The 25,734-nt window shown below is 43.8% G+C and overlaps 2 protein-coding genes across 4 annotated transcripts in view; both read right to left on the reverse strand.

The window, feature by feature from the left end:
• The window catches only part of LOC112246386 (zinc finger protein 219), a 44,212-nt gene that overhangs the window by 6,676 nt on the left and 11,802 nt on the right, over positions 1 to 25,734 (reverse strand). The window contains exons 1-5 of one of the 3 annotated variants that reach the window (XM_024414694.2): positions 18,537 to 18,781; positions 4,551 to 4,614; positions 2,635 to 4,146; positions 1,692 to 2,520; positions 1,142 to 1,288 (exon numbers count right to left, since the gene is read on the reverse strand). In XM_024414694.2, coding sequence (XP_024270462.2) covers positions 1,142 to 1,288; positions 1,692 to 2,520; positions 2,635 to 4,143 — 2,485 coding nt within the window. In that variant the 5' untranslated portion in view covers positions 4,144 to 4,146; positions 4,551 to 4,614; positions 18,537 to 18,781. Of the gene's footprint in view, positions 1 to 1,141; positions 1,289 to 1,691; positions 2,521 to 2,634; positions 4,147 to 4,550; positions 4,615 to 18,536; positions 18,782 to 25,734 lie in introns of those variants that run through there. The other 2 variants (XM_042329469.1, XM_042329470.1) reach the window with 2 other exon arrangements.
• LOC121847606 lies at positions 23,457 to 25,074 on the reverse strand. Its single transcript, XM_042329501.1, has 2 exons — positions 23,548 to 25,074; positions 23,457 to 23,507 (listed from the first exon to the last, which is right to left on the reverse strand). The coding sequence occupies exons 1-2, from the start codon at positions 24,685 to 24,687 to the stop codon at positions 23,478 to 23,480; spliced, it is 1,170 nt and encodes a 389-aa protein (XP_042185435.1). The 5' UTR covers positions 24,688 to 25,074; the 3' UTR covers positions 23,457 to 23,477.

The raw sequence follows: 25,734 nt of genomic DNA on the forward strand, positions 1-25,734 counted from the left end.
CCATGGAGCACTTTCTGATTGGCAACGCCTCGACACACCCACAACTTGTTTTCTCATGAAAAACCCAACCCTTTCGCGGCAACATTAGCATCTGCGCCGATAATTGTGCTTGTGAAAATAGAACAAATATTTCTTACACATCCCCGAACCTACAGTGCTACTGCCCAGCGCTTCGATTGACCATTGCATTAGGTTCATTAAAATAGAGCCAATAGAGTACATGAGAGGAAACTATATGGTTATTAAAGTATTAAATGAGGTTGTAGTTACACATTTCAAACAACAGATGGCAGTGCTCCATCACAATCTAGAACCCTGACTGGCTTCAATTGTACTTATTAACTAGGCAAGTCAGTTATGAACAAATACTTATTTACAATGACGGCCTACCCTGGCAACGCTGCGCCAATTTTGCGCCGCCCTATCACGGCCAGATGTGATGCAGCCTGGATTCAGCCCATGGACTACAGTAACACCTGTTACACTGAGATGCAGTGCCTTAGACAGCTGCGCCACTCGGGAGTCCCTACTAGAGTGACATGGAGGACATTCCATGTAATACCCCATCAGACTCAAAAGGAAGTGTTAAAAGTAAATAGTGCTAGTGGCAATTTACTGAAGTATAATTATTTGCCAAATGAATTTGAACAGACAGAGCAGAGGATTGTGTCTAAGAATCAGCAACTTTAATAGTAGGAATTGAATGAATGGTGTATGCACTTAATTAGATGTTAAGTCCCCAATATAGGGTTAGGGTTAGTTAAGGTTATTTGAAATTTAGTGTGCTAGAGTAGACTGTAGTGTTAGTTATTATTTGTCTGAAATCCAAGTGGATGTCTAGCCCCTTACTTTCTAGCCACTTTGAGATCTCATTGAACAGGTGGAAGCGGAAGATGGAAGATATGGCGAAATTTCCACACAGCCAATCAGAAAGTGAGATGAAGTTATTACCGTAACGCTTATACTGTATCTTATCCAATCATCTCAGATCTACAGGAGTGCCTAGCCTAGGCCCTAAGTTGGATAGATACGCATAAGCGTCCTAGGCCCCAGAGTGTAGGGTTTACGTACTAGGGGTTGATTTGAGATCCAGCCATTGTTAGGTGAGTTGGTGTTGGTGGGGGGCTAGTGGCAGGCTCACCTGTGTGAACTCTCAGATGCACTTTAAGGTGATGGGAAGAGCGGAAAGCTTTACTGCAATAGGGGCAGTCTTTCACCCCCGTGCCTCGCACACGCTCCCTAGAGCTCACCGAAGAGCCTGACGAAGAGCCAGACAGACCATTCTCTCCTGGAGAGAGAGAGAGGGAGGGAGAGGATGGGGGGAGGGCGGGGAAGGGAGAGAGAGAGTGAGAGGACGGGACAGAGAGAGAGAGAGAAAGAGGGGGGAGAGCAAGAGAAGAAGGGAGGGGGAATGAGAGAGCAAGAGAGAGGGAAGAATGGAGGATAGAGCGGGAGAGAGAGAGGGAGAAAAGGGAGGGAGAGGAAGGGAGAATAAGAAAGACGGGTCAGAGATTTGACAATGGAAGAAATTTAGCGAGTGATATTGATAGCTAATTGAGTTGCTAGCATCTACACTCACCCACTCTTTCTACAAGCGTTTTATTTGTGTCCTGTTTTTCTCTAATGAAAATGTAAAACAAACGGAAGACATATTGGAGACATTTTGTTGGGGTGAAGTCATGTCACCGTACCTTGGAACTGTGACATCACTGAGTGGAACCCTCCGACGACTGCTTGTTGATGCTGATGCTGAGATCCACTTTGAAGTTTGGACTCTTGTCTTCTTTCAGTACTACTTCCTCTCCCTCCTCCTCGTCCTTCTGCAACCCGGCTCCCCCCTCCATCCTCCTCTCCTCCCACGATGTGGCGCGGAGGGTGACCGTGGCTCTTCTGGGGCCGCTGGACGTGGACGCGGGCGTGCGCCACCACCTGCTGCAGGCTCCGGAACAGCTTCCCACAGTCGGGGCACTCCCATGGGGCTCCGGAAGACGACGGCTCCTCCCGGGGATCCAGACCTCCAAGGTAGGCCCTGACCTGCTCAGATTCCCCCACCACGGTGCTCCTGGATGTGGCTCGGTGCTGCTGCTGCTGGGCCTGTTGAGCTGCTACCAGGCTACGAGCTACAAACTGCCACATGGCTATCTGGTCTCCTCCATTTGTTGTCTCTCTTCCTCCTCCTCCTCTTCCTCCTCCCCCGTTACCGTTCCCCATCTCCGCAACCTGAGCCACTGCTTGGAGTCGTTCCATGCAGCTGGCGCCGCCGTCGCTAGGCAACCCCAGGTAGCCTAAGATGGCAGATTTACTAGAGACTCCAGCGCCGTCCCTGTCGCCCCTTCCTCGTCCGCCTCTCCCCCCTCCACCACCACCTCCACCCCCACCACGAGCCAGCAGGAGGCTGGAGTAGAGAGCGTTGAGGCCCTGGTTGGTGACTGAGCCTTTGGGCCCTCCTTGTTCAGCCCCAGCGCCAGGGGCCACCTGCCCCACCAGACCGGCCTTCAGGCCCAACTTGTTGAGGTGCACCTGTAACAAAGTTTAAAGTCACAACACTCTTCAATAGTTTGACAGCTGCTATTACAGAATATACTGACACACACACACACACACACACACACACACACACACAAGGTCACACACCTTCATGTGGTTCTTGAGGAACCAGGGCTCCTTGAAGCCACGGCCGCACACCTGACACTTGTGGTCCAGAGAGTCCTTGTGCTTCCTCATGTGGCCCTTCAGGAACCAGGACTGGGTAAAGCGCTGGCCGCATGTCTCACAGCAGAAGGCAGGCAGAGGGGATACCCCTGGTGCCGGGGCTGTGGTTGGGGTGATAGTGGGGGTTGGCAGGGGTGCGTCTGGAATGGGGGTGGCGATGATGGTAGTGGTGGTTACAATAGGGATGTGTCTGGGGGTGTAGGGGGGCAGGGTGGGGAGGTCCACAGGTGGGGAGAGGGACAGGGAGGACAGGGAGGGGTGGCAGTCCTGGAGGTGTGCGGCCAGGCGCTCCTCCTGGCTGGCAGAGAAGGGACACAGGGTGCACTTGTATGGGTTGTGGAGGATCCGGACGTGGCGAGACAGCTCCGAGGCGGTGCGGAATTTACCTTTGCAGGCATGGCAGCGGAACGCGGGCGCTGCTGCTGTGACGGCGGTAGCTTTTTCCAAGATGGTGGGACCCACACCACCCAGGCCGTAGGAGGAGTAGGGAGAGGTGAGGGAGAGAGAGAGGGGAACCTCCTCGGTCAACAGAGGGGTCAGCTGTGTGCTGTCGTCCATCAGGAACTGCTGGAGGATCTGGTGATCCATCTGGAGAGCCTCCTCTAGGGCTTCCCCGTCCCTGTCCTCCCCTCTATGGCCCTGGGTGAGAGATCTAGACAGCGGGGGGCTCTGGTGTTGGATGTAGTGGTTCTGCCCGACATCCTTGTGGTTCTGGTGGGTCTTGAGCTGTGTCTTGGACCCCGTCCCAATGATGCTACCGGACACGGTACCGGTCCGGTACAGAGCTGAGGCGCGGCGGTCCCTGTCTAGACTGTGAGCGCGGGCGTGGAGCGACAGGATACTCTGAAAGCGGAACTTCTTCCCACACACCAAGCAGGGGAACTTGAGCCCGGCCACACCCCCAGAAACACCCACCACCCCAGGAATTGATCCTGACAGACACCCCCCGTCCTTATGGAAGAGCTGGAGGTCCAGCTCATCACTACAGGTGGCACCCGGCTGCCCGGAGGACAGAGCCAGCTCCAGGGCCCCGAACCCTGAGAGAGGGGCTGACGATGTCGGAGTGGCCGGAGGAGAGCTCTCCAGAGAGGGGCTACACACCTCCCGAAGACCCCCTGGGAAGAGAGCAATGGCTGGGGTGGGGGACAGAGGGACTGACAGCCTCTCTTCATCCTCTTCTTCATTGTGGTGATTGAGGGGGAAGGGGGAGAGGGGGGAGTAGGGGGTGGTGTCTGGGGTGTCGGAGGTCGGGGTGTGGGAAAGGGCTGTGGGACTGAGGGGGACAGGCAGGTCCAGGAGGCTGTGTAAAGGGGAGAGTTGGGAGCAAGAATGAAGGGAGGCCAGGGGACTGTGGTCCAGAGATGGTAGTGTAGGGGGTGACTGGGGCGGCTCACAGGACAGAGCCAACACACATTCAGGAGGAGAATCCATTCTCTGAAAGAGAGAGAGAGAGAGAGAGAGAGAGAGAGAGAGAGAGTCAGGTGATGACATGGCAGTATCAGATTGAGAGAGTGAAAAATGTCAAATTGTCATTAGAGATCAACAAGGAAAGGACTTGATTTGTATTATTTTTACATATTCAGAAAGAATAGGAGAGGGTATCATGCCTCATATCTGGATATTGAATTACATGATGCAAGACAATGAAGAACAGTTTGTTCTCATACCGCTTCATTGCTGGAGAGTATGGAGAGCGAATGAATGACATTTTATTTTCGTGTTAAATCGCTAGTTGGCAACCCATCCCTTTTGGGATTCATTTACACATAAACCAACTTTACAATAATTGACTGTGATGATTCAGTGATAATTCTTCCGGTGTTCTGTACAGAACTCACCAGTAGTATGTGTGATGCTATGCCATGCTTCAGTTTCTTGGCAGAGGGGGCCTCCTTTAGTGCTCTGAGAAACACACACAGTCAATATGTTATCACATATGTTTAAAAAATGTGTTAAAACACACATATTTTACATTATAACTCCTCCTGCTGCATACTCCATTACACCGAGAAAAAAAAAACATATTGTTCATCCATGTGGTGTGTGTGTGTGTGTGTGTGTGCGCGCGCGTAACATGCGTCAGTCTGTCTATCTCTCTTTTTTACAGGTGTGTGCTTAAACGTGTAACAGTTGATCACCTGTTTGATGTTAACTTAACCATATGTTTGATGTCTGTGTATATGAACGGGGGTGTATGTGTGTGTGTGCGTGTTTTCATTTCACGGCGTGTGTATTGTGTGTGTGAGCTAAGCGCACCACAGGACACGGACTGTCCCAAACAGGATGGGCGCGAGATGTTTTGACTTCCCCACACACCCTTCCTCTGTACTCATACAGTAGCAGCTTAACCTTAAAAAAGTCCAAGCCCACTTTAACTAACATATGGAATTGTTTTAGGATGGTGATACCAATGATCATTTAGCAATTTGATTTAGAACTGTAGGACCCCTGTAAGTATTAAAAAATATATTTTAACTTTAAACATTTAAACATTATTTGATAAAATATTGAACTTGGCATTTACTACTATAGAAATGTACTGATGCCATAAATAGCAAAACAGACAGTCAATAAATAAATCATAAGGAATAAGGTTTTGAAGTGTATTTCCTATATCGAGGAGATACAATAAAGCTCAGGAAATATTTTTGTTTTTTGGACACATATTCAACCCCTTTTTTCAGAGGTGGGCACAAAACGACCTCTGTACTTCCATTCATTATTTTATACCGGTACCGGTTACATTCAGACGAGTCCCGTGACACTTGTGGGGGTCGTATAGAAAACACCATTGTGTTCGTGAGAGTCTCTTTCCATAGAGTGATCGTAAAACATTTAAATGTGTTAACCCTCGCAAGGCTGCAGGCCCAGACGGCATCCCCAGCCACTTCCTCAGAGCATGCGCAGACCAGCTGGCTGGTGTGTGTACGGACATATTCAATCAATCCTTATCCCAGTCTGCTGTCCCCACATGCTTCATCATTGTTCCTGTACTCAAGAAAGCTAAGGTAACTGAACTAAATGACTATCGCCCCGTAGCACTCACTTCTGTCGGCATGATGTGCTTTGAGAGACTAGTCAAGGATCATATCACCTCTACCCTACCTGACACCCTAGACCCACTTCAATTTGCTTACCGCCCCAATAGGTCCACAGACTATACAATCGCTATCACACTGCCCTATCCCATCTGGACAAGAGGAATAACTATGTAAGAATGCTGCTCATTGACTACAGCTCAGCATTAAACAACATAGCAAACTACCTGCCCTCCAGGACACCTACAGCACCCGATGTCACAGGAAGGCCATAAAGATCATCAAGGACAACAACCACCCGAGCCGCTGCCTGTTCACCCCGCTTCCATCCAGAAGGCGAGGTCAGTACAGGTGCATCAAAGCTGGGACAGAGAGATTGAAAAACAGCTTCTATCTCAAGGCCATCAGATTGTTAGACAGCCACCACTAGCACAGAGAGGCGGCTGCCTACCTACAGACTTTGTATCTTTGGCCACTTTAAGAAATGGAACACTAGTCACTTTAATATTGCCACTTGAAGAATGTTTACATATCTCGCATTACTCATCTCATATGTATATACTGTATACTGTATCCTTCACTATCTATTCTTTACTAACTATTGCATCTCAGCCGCTCTGTCACTACTCATCCATATATTTGACATATTCTCATCCCATTCCTTTCCTAGATTGTGTGTATAAGTTTTTGTTGTGGAATTGTTAGATATTACCTGTTAGATACTGCTGCACTGTTGGATCTAGAAGCATAAGCATTTGTAAACCTTCAACCAGGGATGAGGAAGGCTGACAAAGATGGATGTGGTGGATTAAGATGCAGCCCATGCATTCATTTTTATTATGTTACTTAGATTGACGCACAGGTATTATTCAGACACACACACACACACACACACACACACACACACATCTGAGCCTACAGAATCACAAGCAACCACACACACAAATCTGAACACATACAACCACACAAAAAACACACAAGCCACTGCATTTGAATGTTTACAAGAACAGACGCCAATTATATGTCAGGCATGTTTTCACCCGCAACTTTAGTAACAGATCAGAGAAGAAGCACTTGAAACACACTGTCGTATACAAGGTCATCATCATTATGGCTAAACAATCTGTGTGTGCAGATCTGTGTACGCTCTGTACGTCTGTGTGTTCATATATACTGTGTGAGTGTGTGTCAGCGGGCCAGGACCACAAAAAGCCAGTTGACATTTTAGCTCCGCCATAACAAACAGGGATATCACACCGTATCAATCATACTCTGTCTCTTCCTTCTCCCCCTTCTCTTCCCTCTGCTCCCTCTCTTCTCTCTCTCCTTCTTAATCCACCATTGTTGTTCCTTCTTTTCCCCGTCTCTCTTTCTTTCTTTCTCTGTTTCCCTCCCTCATTGTGATTCCATTCTCCTCCCATCCCCCTCTCTTTCTCTCTCATTCTCTCTCTCTCGCTCGCTCCTCCTTCTATTATTCACTAATTTTCTTTCATTCTCTCACTCCCTCTGTCTTTCTGTCCTGCAGCGGAGCCAGTTGGCACGGTGCCAGGGAATGCTGATATCAGCTGGTAGATTGGGGCCTGCCAAAATGGCGAAGAGAGAAAGAAGGGACGAGGTAGACAGCGAAAGAGAACGATAGAGAGAGAGGAGGGAGTTAGAAGAGAAAGAGAGAGATAGAGAGAGAGGAGGGAGTTAGAAGAGAAAGAGAGAGATAGAGAGAGAGGAGGGAGTTAGAAGAGAAAGAGAGAGATAGAGAGAGAGGAGGGAGTTAGAAGAGAAAGAGAGAGATAGAGAGAGAGGAGGGAGTTAGAAGAGAAAGAGAGAGATAGAGAGGAGGGAGTTAGAAGAGAAAGAGAGAGATAGAGAGAGGAGGGAGTTAGAAGAGAAAGAGAGAGATAGAGAGGAGGGAGTTAGAAGAGAAAGAGAGAGACAGAAAAAGATAATGAACCGTAACTGAATTAAAAGATCAGATGGTGATTTGATGGTGATGTGATTTGTCCTTTTCAAATATGAAAAAAGAGACAGGTAGATAGTGAACTGGGGTTTTGTTGTAGGTGGCTATTCATAGTGGTGGTGTGGAGATAGATGGCGGACAGTGTGTCTGTGTGTGTGTTCGCATCATCTGATGTGATGGCATTGTAATATGAATGTCTGTTGAATTGTTCTGTTGAGGAATGAGGAATGTGTGCTTGATCGGATTGCAGATTATCCCAATGGAACCGTAATAAAGCATACACTAACTAACTGATTTTACAAAGACTTGTGAAAGCTTACAATTATACTCATGTTTTCCCTAGTTTCACACACACGCACACAATACAGTAAAATATTTAAATCACCACTGTGAATGAACTAATTTTATTGTACAGGTTGACAAGTGTTTGGGCCATATACAGTACATGTATGCAAGTATCAAAGATGCAATGCAATCGTATCAGTACGACTATGTCGGTACAGCATGTTAACAACTCAGTATGTGTATTTGAAAGACTATATATCAGTGTAGAAAGAATATACCAATGTAACTATGTATAAAGTACACCTACTCATTCAAATGTTTTTCTTGAACCCTTGAATGAGTAGGTGTGTCCAAACTTTTGACTGGTACTGTATTTGTGGTTGTGAGCTGGACACCGCTCAGGCAAGTTCATGCATGGCCGTTACGATTCTTCATACGAGGGTGTGGATCCTAATGTATTTATAATATTGTCTAGAGGCTCATCATGTTTACTGAAGGCAGCTGAGAATCAGGATTTCTATGGATAGATGTTTGATAAAGGGGTTGTATGAGACTTCTGCATCTAGTTTCTTAATGGCTTTTAGTTACACGTTATAGTCAAAGTATGTCGGTGCGCGTGTGTCACGCATGTGTGGGTGTCTTTAAAGCTTACATGTGTCTTAGAATGAAGAGTTTGTGTGTGTGTACTGTAAGTACGTGGGTGAGGGCCAATGTTTTTAAGGGTGTGTGTGATCGATCCTGTGTTTAAGTGTGTGTTAGTGTGAAAGAGTGTCTGCCTGAGAGCGTATGTGTTTAAGTGTGTATGCGTTAGTGAAAGTGTGTGTGTATGTGTGTTCTCTCTGTGTGGTACAGTAACTCAGAGCCTGATGTGTTTTTTTATCGCCGTGGTCACGCGGAAAAACTTCCCCACAGACGGGATTCATTTCCTGTATTTCACCTTTCCCTGAACCCCCTCTCTCTTTTTTACTCCCTCCCTCGCTCCCTCTAACTATCTGGATCAGACTCTTTCGTTATCCCCCCGTCACAAAGAAGGAGGGAGGGTATCTGACTTCTCTGACTCAGTCTTCTGATTCTTGCCCCTTGGCCTCGTCTCACCTCTTCACCTCCTCCTCTCTTCTCACTCGGTCTTTCCCCTTCCACTGGGTGGTGATCAGTAGGACACAACGTAGAAAAAGTTTTTTCAACAGAGAAAAGCCAACATTTATGTCTACTGGACAGGACCCTGTTCTTGCCTCTTCTCCTTTTCCTCTTTATAGTTGTCATCCAGGGAACTATGCAAAGGGACATACGATGACGCAGAAGTAACATGTATACTGAGTATGAACTGGAAGTGTAATGCTATAAGCAGATGTTAGTGTGCATTAAAAACCTCAGATTCCTTAGCAGACATTCCATAGATGAGTCTCTCACTCAAGACTTCAAATGTGCAGATCTCATCTCTATCAAGGCATAACGCTTCATAAAACGATAGCAATTAGGCCAATCTAACCTCAAAAGTGTCCTTGTAACTTTTATGTGTTTACAAGTGTTCATCTTCTGTAACATGAATGTGTGTGTCTTAAGAGCTGAATCAACTGGTAGTTTGAGCCCGACTGGCCTGCCAGACCAGACAGATTCCATTACATCATGAATATTGACACTGTCTGGGAGACTGGGTGGTCAAGCAGCAAGCTGGCCTCTAGCTTGCTGCTTGAGTAAGTTTATTTGTATTAATTTAACCTTTATGTAACAAGGCAAGTCAGTTAAGAACAAATTATTATTTACAATGACGGCCTAACCCAGCCAAACCCTAACCAGAACAACTCTGGGCTAATTGTGCTCTGCCCTATGGGACTCCCTATCACGGCCGGTTGTGATAGCCTGGAATCGAACCAGGGTCAGTAGTGACGCCTCTAGCACTGAGATGCAGTGCCTTAAGACGCCTGTGCCACTTGGAAGCCCCTTGTAATTAATGTCCCTTATAACGGTGAACATACACTGACTTATAGATTGTATCCTAAAGGGTACCCTATTCCCTATTACCACTTAGGGTGCCATTTGGTACGCAAGCATATATTTCGCTCACTACACTTAGTCATCAGTTATGTGGTGAGTAGAGGCTACACGTAAGATTAACTTAATTACAGTGTAATTACTAGTTACTTTCTCTCTCGGATGTGCTATCTCAGACCTTATGAAATTCTAACTCTAAGAGGTCTACTTGCACTATTACGGTTTCTTAGGTTTCTTGTTTTCTACAAAAACATCTACAAGGTTTGAGAGCTGAAAATGTTGATGGAATATGCTACTCTAAACTTGGTGAAGGGCTAAGAATTATTGCTTGTAAGTGTTTTAAATGTCACTAAGGAGGCCGAGCAGGTGTTTATCTATCTATGTATCTATCTATCCCACAGACCCTTCATGACCCAATTAAATCAGTTACTTCGTTGGGACGCTCCAAGAGATAGATAGATAGATAGATATAGAGAGAGAGAGAGAGAGAGAGAGAGAGAGAGAGAGAGAGAGAGAGAGAGAGAGAGAGAGAGAGAGAGAGAGAGAGAGAGAGAGAGAGAGAGAGAGAGAGAGAGAGAGAGAGAGAGAGAGAGAGAGAGATAGATAGATAGATGGATGGATGGATGGATGGATGGATGGATGGATGGATGGATGGATGGATGGATGGATGGATGGATGGATGGATGGATGGATGGATGGATGGATGGATGGATGGATGGATGGATGGATGGATGGATAGATATGGATAGATAGATAGATAGATAGATAGATAGATAGATAGATAGATAGATAGATAGATAGATAGATAGATAGATAGATAGATAGATAGATAGATAGATAGATAGATAGATAGATAGATAGATAGATAGATAGATAGATAGATAGATAGATAGATAGATAGATAGATAGATAGATAGATAGATAGATAGATAGATAGATAGATAGATAGATAGATAGATAGACAGATAGATAGATAGAGAGATAGATAGATAGATAGATAGATAGATAGATAGATAGACAGATAGATAGATGAGAGATAGATTGAGAGAGAGAGAGAGAGAGAGAGAGAGAGAGAGAGAGAGAGAGAGAGAGAGAGAGAGAGAGAGAGAGAGAGACCCTAGATGTTGCACCCCTAAAGTGCTGTCCTGAGGAGATGCACTGTATTAAATACATGCTCTGGGAACTTTGACAACTACTAAGTATCTTTTTTTCTTTTTAAACCTCTCGCTTTGGGCTGGATGTGGGTTTTGTTTTGTCCAACATGTCTCTGGACCCACTCACTGTCACAGTCAAACGCTGGACCTAGTTTTGTCCCATGGAATAAATGTTGTGGATCTTAATGTTTTTCCTCATAATCCTGGACTATCGGACCACTATTTTATTACGTTTGCAATTGCAACAAATAATCTGCTCAGACCCCAACCAAGGAACATCAAAAGTCGTGCTATAAATTCACAGACAACACAAAGATTCCTTGATATCCTTCCAGATTCCCTCTGTCTACCCAAGGACGCCAAAGGACAAAAATCCGTTAACCACCTAACTGAGGAACTCAATTTAACCTTGCGCAATACCCTAGATGCAGTTGCACCCCTAAAAACTAAAAACATTTCTCATAAGAAACTAGCTCCCTGGTACACAGAAAATACCCGAGCTCTGAAGCAAGCTTCCAGAAAATTAGAACGGAAATGGCGCCACACCAAACTGGAAGTCTTCTGACTAGCTTGGAAAGACAGTACCGTGCAGTACCGTAGAGCCCTTACTGCTGCTCGATCATCCTATTTTTCTAACTTAATTGAGGAAAATAAGAACAATCTGAAATTCCTTTTTGATACTGTCGCAAAGCTAACTAAAAAGCAGCATTCCCCAAGAGAGGATGACTTTCACTTTAGCAGTGATAAATTCATGAACTTCTTTGAGGAAAAGATTATGATTATTAGAAAGCAAATTACGGACTCCTCTTTAAATCTGCGTATTCCTTCAAAGCTCAGTTGTCCTGAGTCTGCACAACTCTCCCAGGACCTAGGATCAAGAGAGACGCTCAAGTGTTTTAGTACTATATCTCTTGACACAATGATGAAAATAATCATGGCCTCTAAACCTTCAAGCTGCATACTGGACCCTATTCCAACTAAACTACTGAAAGAGCTGCTTCCTGTGCTTGGCCCTCCTATGTTGAACATAATAAACGGCTCTCTATCCACCGGATGTGTACCAAACTCACTAAAAGTGGCAGTAATAAAGCCTCTCTTGAAAAAGCCAAACCTTGACCCAGAAAATATAAAAACTATCGGCCTATATCGAATCTTCCATTCCTCTCAAAAATTTTAGAAAAGGCTGTTGCGCAGCAACTTACTGCCTTCCTGAAGACAAACAATGTATACGAAATGCTTCAGTCTGGTTTTAGACCCCATCATAGCACTGAGACGGCACTTGTGAAGGTGGTAAATGACATTTTAATGGCATCGGACCGAGGCTCTGCATCTGTCCTCGTGCTCCTAGATCTTAGTGCTGCTTTTGATACCATCGATCACCACATTCTTTTGGAGAGATTGGAAACCCAAATTGGTCTACACGGACAAGTTCTGGCCTGGTTTAGATCTTATCTGTCGGAAAGATATCAGTTTGTCTCTGTGAATGGTTTGTCCTCTGACAAATCAACTGTAAATTTCGGTGTTCCTCAAGGTTCCGTTTTGGGACCACTATTGTTTTCACTATATATTTTACCTCTTGGGGATGTTATTCGAAAACATAATGTTAACTTTCACTGCTATGCGGATGACACACAGCTGTACATTTCAATGAAACATGGTGAAGCCCCAAAATTGCCCTTGCTAGAAGCATGTGTTTCAGACATAAGGAAGTGGATGGCTGCAAACTTTCTACTTTTAAACTCGGACAAAACAGAGATGCTTGTTCTAGGTCCCAAGAAACAAAGAGATCTTCTGTTGAATCTGACAATTAATCTTAATGGTTGTACAGTCGTCTCAAATAAAACTGTGAAGGACCTTGGCGTTACTCTGGACCCTGATCTCTCTTTTGAAGAACAAAAGACCATTTCAAGGACAGCTTTTTTCCATCTACGTAACATTGCAAAAATCAGAAACTTTCTGTCCAAAAATGATGCCGAAAAATTAATCCATGCTTTTGTCACTTCTAGGTTAGACTACTGCAATGCTCTACTTTCCGGCTACCCGGATAAAACACTAAATAAACTTCAGTTGGTGCTAAATACGGCTGCTAGAATCCTGACTAGAACCAAAAAATTTGATCATATTACTCCAGTGCTAGCCTCTCTACACTGGCTTCCTGTCAAAGCAAGGGCTGATTTCAAGGTTTTACTGCTAACCTACAAAGCATTACATGGGCTTGCTCCTACCTATCTCTCTGATTTGGTCCTGCCGTACATACCTACACGTACGCTACGGTCACAAGACGCAGGCCTCCTAATTGTCCCTAGAATTTCTAAGCAAACAGCTGGAGGCAGGGCTTTCTCCTATAGAGCTCCATTTTTATGGAACGGTCTGCCTACCCATGTCAGAGACGCAAACTCGGTCTCAACCTTTAAGTCCTTACTGAAGACTTATCTCTTCAGTGGGTCATATGATTGAGTGTAGTCTGGCCCAGGAGTGGGAAGGTGAACGGAAAGGCTCTGGAGCAACGAACCGCCCTTGCTGTCTCTGCCTGGCCGGTTCCCCTCTTCCCACTGGGATTCTCTGCCTGTAACCCTATTACAGGGGCTGAGTCACTGGCTTACTGGGGCTCTCTCATGCCGTCCCTGGAAGGGGTGCGTCACCTGAGTGGGTTGATTCACTGATGTGGTCATCCTGTCTGGGTTGGCGCCCCCCCTTGGGTTGTGCCATGGCGGAGATCTTTGTGGGCTATACTCAGCCTTGTCTCAGGATGGTAAGTTGGTGGTTGAAGATATCCCTCTAGTGGTGTGGGGGCTGTGCTTTGGCAAAGTGGGTGGGGTTATATCCTTCCTGTTTGGCCCTGTCTGTGGGTGTCCTCGGATGGGGCCACAGTGTCTCCTGACCCCTCCTGTCTCAGCCTCCAGTATTTATGCTGCAGTAGTTAATGTGTCGGGGGGCTAGGGTCAGTTTGTTATATCTGAAGTACCTCTCCTGTCCTATTCGGTGTCCTGTGTGAATCTAAGTGTGCGTTCTCTAATTCTCTCTTTCTCTCTCTCTCTCTCTCGGAGGACCTGAGCCCTAGGACCATGACCCAGGACTACCTGACATAATGACTCCTTGCTGTCCCCAGTCCACCTGGCCGTGCTGCTGCTCCAGTTTCAACTGTTCTGCCTTATTATTATTCGACCATGCTGGTCATTTATGAACATTTGAACATCTTGGCCGTGTTCTGTTATAATCTCCACCCGGCACAGCCAGAAGAGGACTGGCCACCCCACATATGCTCTCTCTAATTCTCTCTTTCTTTCTCTCTCTCGGAGGACCTGAGCCCTAGGACCATGCCCCAGGACTACCTGACATGATGACTCCTTGCTGTCCCCAGTCCACCTGACCGTGCTGCTGCTCCAGTTTCAACTGTTCTGCCTTATTATTATACGACCATGCTGGTCATTTATGAACACTTGAACATCTTGGCCATGTTCTGTTATAATCTCCACCCGGCACAGCCAGAAAAGGACTGGCCACCCCACATAGCCTGGTTCCTCTCTAGGTTTCTTCCTAGGTTTTGGCCTTTCTAGGGAGTTTTTCCTAGCCACCGTGCTTCTACACCTGCATTGCTTGCTGTTTGGGGTTTTAGGCTGGGTTTCTGTACAGCACTTTGAGATATCAGCTGATGTATGAAGGGCTATATAAATACATTTGATTTGATTTGATGTGTCAAATGTGTAGTTCATACATGCATAATCTATGAGCAGAATTACTGTATTCTCTCAATTAGCCACGAAATCCCTAGTTTGAAAGTGACAGTTTTTCTGGAAGCTGTCCCTCCATTTTTCCCCATATGGGCCAGACCTCTAGCAATTCAAGTTCTAGCCAATCAGCCCCTTGCCATTTGACTGATTGCTAGCACACACAGCAGAACGAGAGAGTAATGACATGGTGCACATATCTGCACATATCCCAGCTAGCAATGAGGAATCGGCCCTCTTCCGTGGGGCTGGAACTGATTGAATCGGGCCGGAATCGGGTGTCGGGCTCGGCCCGGAATCAAAATGAATGACTGCCCAGAATCGGCCCAAGTACATCAGGCCGTATCCGTCTATCGGAATTCAGCCGACTTTGCCGGCATCTTACCAGAATCCCCCCAGAAGTGGCCCGATGCACATTTAATTACAGTGTAATTTAGTCATTTTAAATATTACTATTTTACATTTTATACATACAAATTATACCCATCCACAAAAAAAAAACATTTTGTGTCAGCGTGCATGTGCCTGGCTCACCACAGGAGTCGCTATAGCGCATGTGACAAGGATATCCCAGCCGGCCAAACCCTCCCCTAACTCGGACGACTCTAGGCCAATTGCGAGTCGCTTCAATGGTTCTCCCGGTCGCGGCAGGCATAGGTCTCGAACCAGCATCTGTAGCAATGCAGTTTGCACTGCGGAGCAGTGTCTTAGACTGCTGCGCCACTCAGGAGGCTCCATCCACAATGTTTTTAATGATTATTAATTGACTTGGACAAAGTTTCAAAATACTAAAATACTATACAGGACTCTTAAAGAATTTTGTTTAAATGTTAATTGTATTTTTTGATCATAGAAACAATGAGAAAATATGGAAAAATAAATAATGAAATGTTAATTCTATAAAGCAGCCCGTGTAATCATCTGTCAGAGAGTAGCCTCGGCCCAAACCCCAAGTAATACATTTGGGCCAGATAACTCACACCGGAATCGGCCCGAGCCCGAAGTAATATATACATTTGGGCCTGATAACTCTCACCGGAATCGGCCGGAGCCCCAAGTAATACATTTGGGCCAGATAACTCACACCGGAATCGGCCCAAGCTCAATCCCCAAATCCTAGCCATTAGTAATCCTGCCAAAAGCGGCCCAGACTCGGGCCACATGACGTAGGCAGAGTCGGACTCTCAGCCGAGTGCCCCGACTCTCAGCCGAAATTGGCCCAGATCCACTGTGCTAGCTGGGATGTAACGTAGTACGAAATTTTCAGGGACCACTTTTGGCTCGGGAGTTACTTTCAGAACTAGTGGCTGAAATGTATACAAACGTTCTGCAGAATCTCTTTAATGTAGGCTACAAGACAGGTAAAAAGTCACCTTCCCAATGAATCCCTTCCCCAATATTCTATCTAGATTTATAACAGCATCTAAAGATGACACACTCTTTCCCTCAAACTGACACTTCTTGAAAAAGTATAGAAATGTGAAATTATAAAATATATTTTAGGTTGCAGAAGCATGTTTATAAATCCATCTACATAGTTTGATTGATGGGGAAATCAAAAACTACAAGCTGAAAAATCAAAAAGGACAGGAAGGGAATGTGTTACAGTAGCCTGTTAGTCTACCTTATATTATATTACAATAGTTTCAGTGTGCAATAGAACTATGGTAGGTAGGGTGAAAACGGGACATTTTTTCTGTGGCTGTGGGATTTGAAACGGCTGCGACCGGAGTGTCTTGTGCTACTCCGGTCACCGCAGATGACACGTCTGCCTCTTATCTGGAGTGGAATTTCCTCCTCGCCCTGTATGATGATTTGCGTCAATAACGTGCAACCATTTTCAGTCGTTCTTTCCCCCTGCCTTCTCTCTCGCGGCCATCTCAATTAAAAAGCCACAGTAATGAAATAAATAACTACCAATAAACAATGCCCGGGTGCACAGCCTACACACGTAATATCCCCCCCAAAAAAAACGCGTCCCGTTCGCAGCTGGTCTCCAGACATTAAGCTTGTAACATATGATCTTAAAATCCTCTAAGTGAACATAGTAACGCGATTGTTTTAAATCTCAAAACCGTTGAGGAGTCACGGTCCTTGTCTATTCTCTGTTTGTCATGTAGCCTATCTATCTCTCCCCCATGCTTCATCCATTTTGTTCCTACATTTTCTATAACAAAAGATTGAAAGGGAGGAGATATAAAACATGAGTGTTGCGACGAGGGATCGGGGGACGAGAAAAGTGCCATCATGGATTTCATCTTGAATTTCGCTGCCAATCTCCCCCTCCATCACCCTAAAACTAAATCAGACCTTCTCACATTTTGTCTAGCACACGTACGGAAGGCTACATAAAACAATCCCCCTATCTTATCTCAACTTGCGTTTTCAGAATGTGATACAATGTTGCACGCAACACACTTGCTACTTTCTTGCGAAATAACTGTAGTCCGAAGAAGGTGAAAGGTAGCCAATAGCTACAGTGAAGCTCGTACTCATGAGAGCTGAGGCTAGAACAAGTTTACCGGTTGTAATAGTATAGCCTACGAATCGTCCTGGTAAATATAGTAGTAGGCTAGTGGGAGGACGATATTTTTAAAAACCGTTTGGTAGAGTTGGATAGGTGTAGCCTAGCCTGCACACATAGAGGCTACCTAACATTTGGTTAAACTGGTCATCTTAAAAATGTGCCGTACGCAATGTGTCTCCAACAAAATAATAAACCTGTCTAAATGGATCTCTGAATGGAATGTACTCGCGTTGCAGCTTTGTAAATCACACTGGAACATGTAGTTAACCAAGAAATATGTCCGCGGAGATCAAAGGTTCTCGAGCTTTAAGACGCGAATCAAATATATGCTGCTTGATCCTGATATGCAATTTATTTATGTCAAAACTGCGTTTTTATGTTTTAATGTGAACCAAACTCGATGCGCATGCATGGTTGAGCGCCATACGATTTTAATAGGCCTACTTAGAGCAATACATCAAATATAGAACTTAATCAAAGTTGTACAATTAATAGGCTTTAATAGGTTACACTTGTGCGGTCACTTTAGTGGACTTTTAGTGCACTTCAAACATAATAAAGTAATTTACAGTGTAGGCGAATATGTTATCCGGCATTGCAAGTAGGACATTTTAGGCCCCAAGTTATAGCTGAAACTATTCCATCATGATATACCGTAGCTTATAGGGCTATCGCATGCAGACAGTCGGCCACGCGCGCATATACAACACCGGCCTCATACATGACACAGTAAAGTGCCGAAGTGCTGCAACATACATGCAGCACACACACCACACCACACCGAGTACAACACGCCAATCACTTTCAACAATCCACCCACTATACTAACGCATGGAAACTGCAAGGTGTAAACAAAATGCTAGATAAAAATTGACGTAATAAGCTTCAATCACAGCAACTAACGTTATAGGATGATTACCCGAATCTGCCCCCCGCCAAAAAGAAAAAGTCGTCGCCACATATTTGTTGTTCATGAAGACAACAACATTCGCGATAAATACAACAATTTTGGAGAGGTTTTACTATAGTGCTACACAACCGCAGTTCCATACCACCCTATATAAAAGTGCACATGTAAACGTGTGGATAGTATATATTGTAAATTAACTAGATATTTATGATGAAAGTAAGACTCTATGTACTTACGGGAAAGGCGGCGGGCGGATTAATGACACGACACGTCATGATTACGTTTCACTTGAATTAAATACATTACGAGTTGGGGGAAAAAATGGAAATCAGGGTTGCTGTATACAAGCATACGCCGTTTCCCCCCTCCCTTAGCTCACCCTCTTCTCCTCCCTTTCTCCCTCTCTCTCGCATTTTTTCCAAAGATCCATTTATTGTGCAGTAGTGAGTGAGTGAGTGAGAGAATAAGATAGGGAAAGAGAGCGAGAGAGAGGGGAGCGATGAGAGAGGGAGTGAGAGTGATGTAGGTTGCAGATGTAATTATAATCTCACAGCACCATTTTAGAACATTGACACGCGGGCGGCTGTCTATCAGCTCGGGCACAGTTCAGTTGCAGTCCAAAATAACGACACATTATAGCACCACTATCAAGTGATCTCTATTTGACAGCATACATATAAAAATAGCCTACAATACGTTTGGGGGAAAGTGTCTTATCAAAGTGCGTAAATGTTATAAAGTATGTGTTTGACGCGATGTATCCAAATGTTGTTTTGATAACCCACCCCGGAAGCGTGTGGTTTTATAGTTACACAAGTTGAAGGGAGATGTATATGGTTATCACTGTTTTATAACTGTTTTGGTTTACTCATTGTATAAGTGACTAACAAGTGTCTTTCACTATGAATTGAAACAAAAGTTTCCCAAAAGTATGGTTATTAATCGTTTTCATCATCATTCGAATCGGAAGTTTCACGTTAAACTCGGAATTTCTCTGAATCATGCTTCTATTCTAACTCACACCGAAGCACAACACGTGGGTAAAAGCAACTTCACCCCACGTGGGCTCGCGCTCCTGGAGGCGCAGGTGCATTGCCTTTAACAGGCCACTCCATCACAATGCACTTCTCTAAGAGCATACCTGCACGGAGGCCGGCAGGCAGCGACTTCACCATCTGTCTGATATGTTTTATTATCATGCATATCAATAAAAACAGGTACTGGGGTAAGTTCTCTGCTATTATGTATAACACTGTAATAATACCTATATTTAAAACACAGGAGTCAAGATGACATTCAATGGTGAGGTTGAACTTTATCCCTCATCACCCCTAAACACATGGGCACACACACACACACACACACACACACACACACACACACACACACACACACACACACACACACACACACACACACACAGGAGTATTTTCATTCTTATTTCATTCACCTGATGTGCCCTTAAGGTCTAGTGGGGTGCTACTGTAAATAGCATACTGACCATGTCATTTCTCCTGCTCTTATCACACAGCCCTCTTATTTTCTCACAAACCTATAGAATAGAAGATAATGGAGTAGGATAGAATATTATGACTTATTTGTTACAATAGGGAACTTCAGTATATACACTAATAAAACCTGCTCTTGATTGTAAAATATTCTATAAAACGAATTTACATTTACATTTTGGTCATTTAGCAGACGCTCTATTGAGAGCAACATACAGTAATTGCATTCAACTAAGGTGTAGGTAAAACAACCATAGATCACAGTCACCCCAATGATCTATAATAGTAATAAGAGTTTTACATTTATATATATTTACTAGAGATGGTGCAGCTGTCTATGATAATCTACTATCACCTTGCCATCTATTGTGATTGGCATATGTGCAGTACACATGTATTTGTTGTGTGAATGGATGTGACTGTGTGTGTGTAGGTGTGTGTGTGTGTGTACAGTCACGGCATATGTGTGTCTGTATTGCGTCTGTGTGATTGTGTGTCTATTTTGTATAGCATATGTGTACATGTTTGTGTCTGCCACAATGGCATCATCACCCACCCCTGATGCTTTGATTTTGTGTGTATGTGTATGTGTGTGTGTGTCTGTGTGTGTGAGAGATACTTTGATTGTTTTCTCCGCTGCAGAAGAAACACACCAATTAATATGCAGAGAGTGACTGAGACGAGACAAACAAAAAAATACAGGCGGGGAGGAGAGAGAGGAAGAGTGAGAGAGAGAGAATGGATGGAGGGGTGATGAAATGAGAGATGAGGGAAAGAAGGTGGGAGGAGGAGGGAAAGAGAGAGAGAGATTAAGTTAGATAAGGAATGAGGAGTGGAGGGGAGGTCTCTGGATGGAGAGAATGAAATCTGATAGATGCTGAAGTAGAAAACGAGAATAAAAAAAGAGATAAAGGAGGGAGTGGGGTGGAGGATCAATATGTACATATTTAGAGGGGAGATGGAGGGAAATCAATTGATAGGTGGGGGAATTGATGTGCAGTAGAGAGGGATGGGGGAAGGGAGGGGTGAGAAAAGGAGAAAGAGAGACGGAACAAGGGATGAGAGAAGGAGTGCAGAGGTGGAGTGATATATGTGGCTGTGGCTGCTGTCCTTTTGTTGCAGTGGAAGGGTATTGATACTGTAATACCCCCCCATCACAATGCTGCCGTGACAACGGGCAGAGTGACGCCCACCGGCATAATGCAGCCAGCCACAATACTGAGGGCACTGAGGCATCGCACACTCTGGCAACATGGGACAGAGAGACAGAAGGAGGGAGAGGAGAAAGAGGGATAGAGAGAAAGAGGGAGGGAGAGGAGAAAGTGGGATAGAGAGAAAGTGGGAGGGAGAGGAGAAAGAGGGATAGAGAGAAAGAGGGAGGGAGAGGAGAAAGAGGGAGGGAGGGAGAGGAGAAAGAGGGATAGAGAGAAAGTGGGAGGGAGAGAGGGTGGGAAATGGAGGTGAAGAAAATAAGAATCAGATAGAAAAAGGGAGAGATGGAGAGGAAAGATGGAGGGAGGGGGAGAAGCAAGGGATTGATGGAGAGACAGAGAGATGGCGGAGAAAGAGAGATGGAGAGATATATGAGAGAGAAGTGGTGATGGAGAGGAGAGAAAGAATGGAGGTATAGTGAGAAGGAAAGATGTCTGATTATTTGGTTGATGTCTGGATTTGTGTACCATGAACAGGTGTGTGTGTGTGTGTGTGTGTGTGTGTGTGTGTGTGTGCGCTTATGTATTACAGTATGCAGTATACAGGTTTACAGTATAGTGCTTTTTCCTATCTCAGAGCATTGTTTGGGTCATTGGCCAGTCAGAATGTCTCTGGCAGTGATGTTTATCAATGCTGACATGTCTTTTAGCATATATCGTATCTCTCCAGGTATCCATCCCAAATAGAATCCTAATCACTATATAGTGCACTATTTTTGACCAGATCTCTATGGGTCCCAGTCAAATATAGTGCACTACACAGGGAAAAGTGTGCCTTTTCAGATGCAACCCAAGTGTTGATGGCATAAATCATGCATGCTGGTTTAAAAACGGTTCTCTCTGTTGGCAGTCTATAAATCAGTTTTACCACAGGAGATGACCAACGTTTCTCTCTCTCTCTCTCTCTCACTCTCTCTTTACCCACACCATCTTGTTCTCTCACTCACCCTGTATGATCTATAGCTCCCTGCCCCCCTTTCCTCCCTCCCCCTACTCCCCCTCCCCTTCTTAATATGATGTAAAAAGCTAATCGCATGCAAATGTCTGTTGTCCCGGTAACCAGGCCTGAAAAATCCCTTTGATGTTGCACCCGGCTCATTCTCTCCACGTTCTCTTTGTTCAACTAGACTCTCTCTGCTTTGTCAACATCCCCCTTTACCCCTCTACCCCTCTCTCTCTCTCTGCCTCACACTCTCTCCCTCTGCCCCTCTCTCTCTCTCTGCCTCACACTCGCTCCCTCTGCCCCTCTCTCTTCCCCTCTCTCTCTCTGCCTCACACTCTCTCACTCTGCCCCTCTCTCTCTCTCTCTCTACCTCACACTCTCTCTCTGCCCCTTTCTCACGTACTCTCTCTCTCCCCCTCTCGCCCCCTTCTCCCCCCTGCTCATTTCTGCCTTGCAAAAAGAAAAACTTATCTAACTCTCTCTCCACTTTCTTTCTGCCTGTCTATACCTCTATACCACCCTGGTTCTTTGTGTCTTCCCCTGTTCTCTCTCTGGGTTTCTATAAGCCCCCTCTCTATTCTCCCGTCTCCCTCATTTTCTTCTCCCCTCTCTGTGCCTCTCTGTCTGCCCCTCGCCCTCTCTCCTTTCCCATCATACCCCTCTACTGTCTTCTGTCCCTCTCCTCCTCTCCTCTGTCGCTCCCCCCTTTCACTCAGACGATCAGCCCCTTCCTGTTTCACTCCACTTTCTCTCTCTATCTCTCTCTCTCCCCCTTTCTCTGTGGAGTATTTCACTCCCTCTGCATAGTTGTCTAGTCAGGTTTTGTTGATGGGTTTGGTGTTTAACTGCTGCTGGTCTAGGGGGATAAAGTCACAGTAAATACAGTAAATACACTTGTAAAAACATTAGTGCATTTCTGTGCATTGATTGTTCAAGTACACAAACTGGAAACAGATATTATTACGGTAGTAACTATATGTAACAATGTTTAGCTACACTGTAAATACACTGTGCCTGCCTATTTTACTAAAATGCTAATACTGTACATTGGTTTATGTCACTTTGAATGCAAAGTATGACCCCCATGACAGCATTTTCTGATACCAAGCAATACAGATATTTGAGTTGAATGGCTTCCTTCCAGTTTGAATTTAATAATATAGGTACAAATGGTGTAAGTACAATTGAAGTCCGATACCTGCAACCACATAGCATGCAAACATTGAACCACAAACAGAACAAGCATTTCCTAATTCTTTTAAAAACAGAAGTATATTTTGTGCTTAAAACTGCATATGTAAGATGGCACTTACAAAAACACATGAAAATAAAACTTTTATTTACACTACCGTTGAAAAGTCTGGGGTCACTTAGAAATGTCACTTAGAAATGGTCTTGTTTTTGAAAGAAAAGCACATTTTTTGTCCCATTAAAATAACATCAAATTGTTCAGAAATACAGTGTAGACATTGTTAATGTTGGAAATGGCTATTGTAACTGGAAACGGCTGATTTTTTATGGAATATCTTTTGAACAGTAGTGTACCTCTCCCAATATAATGTAGTATATATTCTGTAGTACATACCTCTCCCAATATAATGTAGTATATATTCTGTAGTACATACCTCTCCCAATATAATGTAGTATATATTCTGTAGTACATACCTCTCCCAATATAATGTAGTATATATTCTGTATTACATACCTCTCCCAATATAATGTAGTATATATTCTGTAGTACATACCTCTCCCAATATAATGTAGTGTATATTCTGTAGTACATACCTCTCCCAATATAATGTAGTGTATATTCTGTAGTACATACCTCTCCCAGTATAATGTAGTATATATTCTGTAGTACATACCTCTCCCAATATAATGTAGTGTATATTCTGTAGTACATACCTCTCCCAATATAATGTAGTGTATATTCTGTAGTACATACCTCTCCCAGTATAATGTAGTATATATTATGTAGTACATACCTCTCCCAAAATAATGTAGTGTATATTCTGTAGTACATACCTCTCCCAATATAATGTAGTATATATTCTGTAGTACATACCTCTACCAATATAATGTAGTATATATTCTGTAGTACATATCTCTCCCAATATAATGTAGTGTATATTCTGTAGTACATTCCTCTCCCAATATAATGTAGTATATATTCTGTAGTACATACCTCTCCCAATATAATGAATTGTATATTCTGTAGTACATACCTTTCCCAATATAATGTAGTGTATATTCTGTAGTACATACCTCTCCCAATATAATGTAGTATATATTCTGTAGTACATACCTCTCCCAATATAATGAATTGTATATTCTGTAGTACATACCTCTCCCAATATAATGTAGTATATATTCTGTAGTACATACCTCTCCCAATATAATGTAGTATATATTCTGTAGTACATACCTCTCCCAATATAATGTAGTGTATATTCTGTAGTACATACCTCTCCCAATATAATGTAGTATATATTCTGTAGTACATACCTCTCCCAATATAATTAATTGTATATTCTGTAGTACATACCTCTCCCAATATAATGTAGTATATATTCTGTAGTACATACCTCTCCCAATATAATGTAGTATATATTCTGTAGTACATACCTCTCCCAATATAATGAATTGTATATTCTGTAGTACATACCTCTCCCAATATAATGTAGTATATATTTTGTAGCACCGAGTTAGTAGTGTGGTACTGCATAACTTCCAGTTTGACACATTACTGTAGATATCGATTCAATGGGTTCAATATCCTTTTGAATTTAGATATGGAGAGTTCCTATGAGACCCATGAAACCAGACAATGAGAGAGACAGATAGCTGGCTGCTATCTGAGGATGTTAGGCGTGGAGGGAAAAGGGCTGCCTAAGTATGGTCCCCAATCAATAGCTTACTGCATATTGTACAATAACATGATTTAAATACTGTTTGGTGCCAACTTTAACTAGCTTAGAATTACTTTTATACTTAATTATACATGTAAGTTATTGTAACTGAACCCAACCCTCATTGTATTGTATTGAGTTGGGGCGGCAGGGTAGCCTAGTGGTTAGAGCGTTGGACGAGTAACCGGAAGCTTGCAAGTTCAAACCCCTGAGTTGACAAATCTGTTGTTCTGCCCCTGAACAGGCAGTTAACACACTGTTCCTAGGCCATCATTGAAATTAAGAATTTGTTCATCACTGACTTGCCTAGTTAAATAAAGGTTTAAAAAAAAATCTAAATAAAAAAGTTGGAGGCATAGGCTAGTAGTGCATGTTGCATTCAAAAATAAACAATCTATAAAATCATGACAAAATAATAAGGCCGATAACCTACATTGCTATTTTGTGGAAAACTTTCATTCATTTTGAATAACATGGAGTACATTTTTTTGTTACTATTGTTTTGAACATTTGTTTTAGGACTAAAGCCCGACTGAGTGTTCTACTCAATACATTGTCAATTGCCGCTAATGAAGATTTAATCAAAAGTGCATTACAGTGGCTTTGAAACACAATGACATCTCAAAAGGAGGCAAATAATAAATAGGACAACCTTTTGTCATCATTGGGATGTTACCAGATTGGCTTTAGATGCAATATAACTTTAGCTAGCTAGCTAAGATTAAGGGGACAGCACAGCATTTTAGCTTGCTAATGTTAGCATTGCTAGCTATTTTTTACAAACTTGCTAGTTAATGGCAAAATTGTTGTCTCTCTAAAGTCAATTTGACAACATCATAATGATGGCGAAGTTGTTTCCTACA

Source organism: Oncorhynchus tshawytscha, linkage group LG10 (genome assembly GCF_018296145.1).
Source record: "Oncorhynchus tshawytscha isolate Ot180627B linkage group LG10, Otsh_v2.0, whole genome shotgun sequence".
Lineage (NCBI taxonomy): Eukaryota > Metazoa > Chordata > Actinopteri > Salmoniformes > Salmonidae > Oncorhynchus > Oncorhynchus tshawytscha.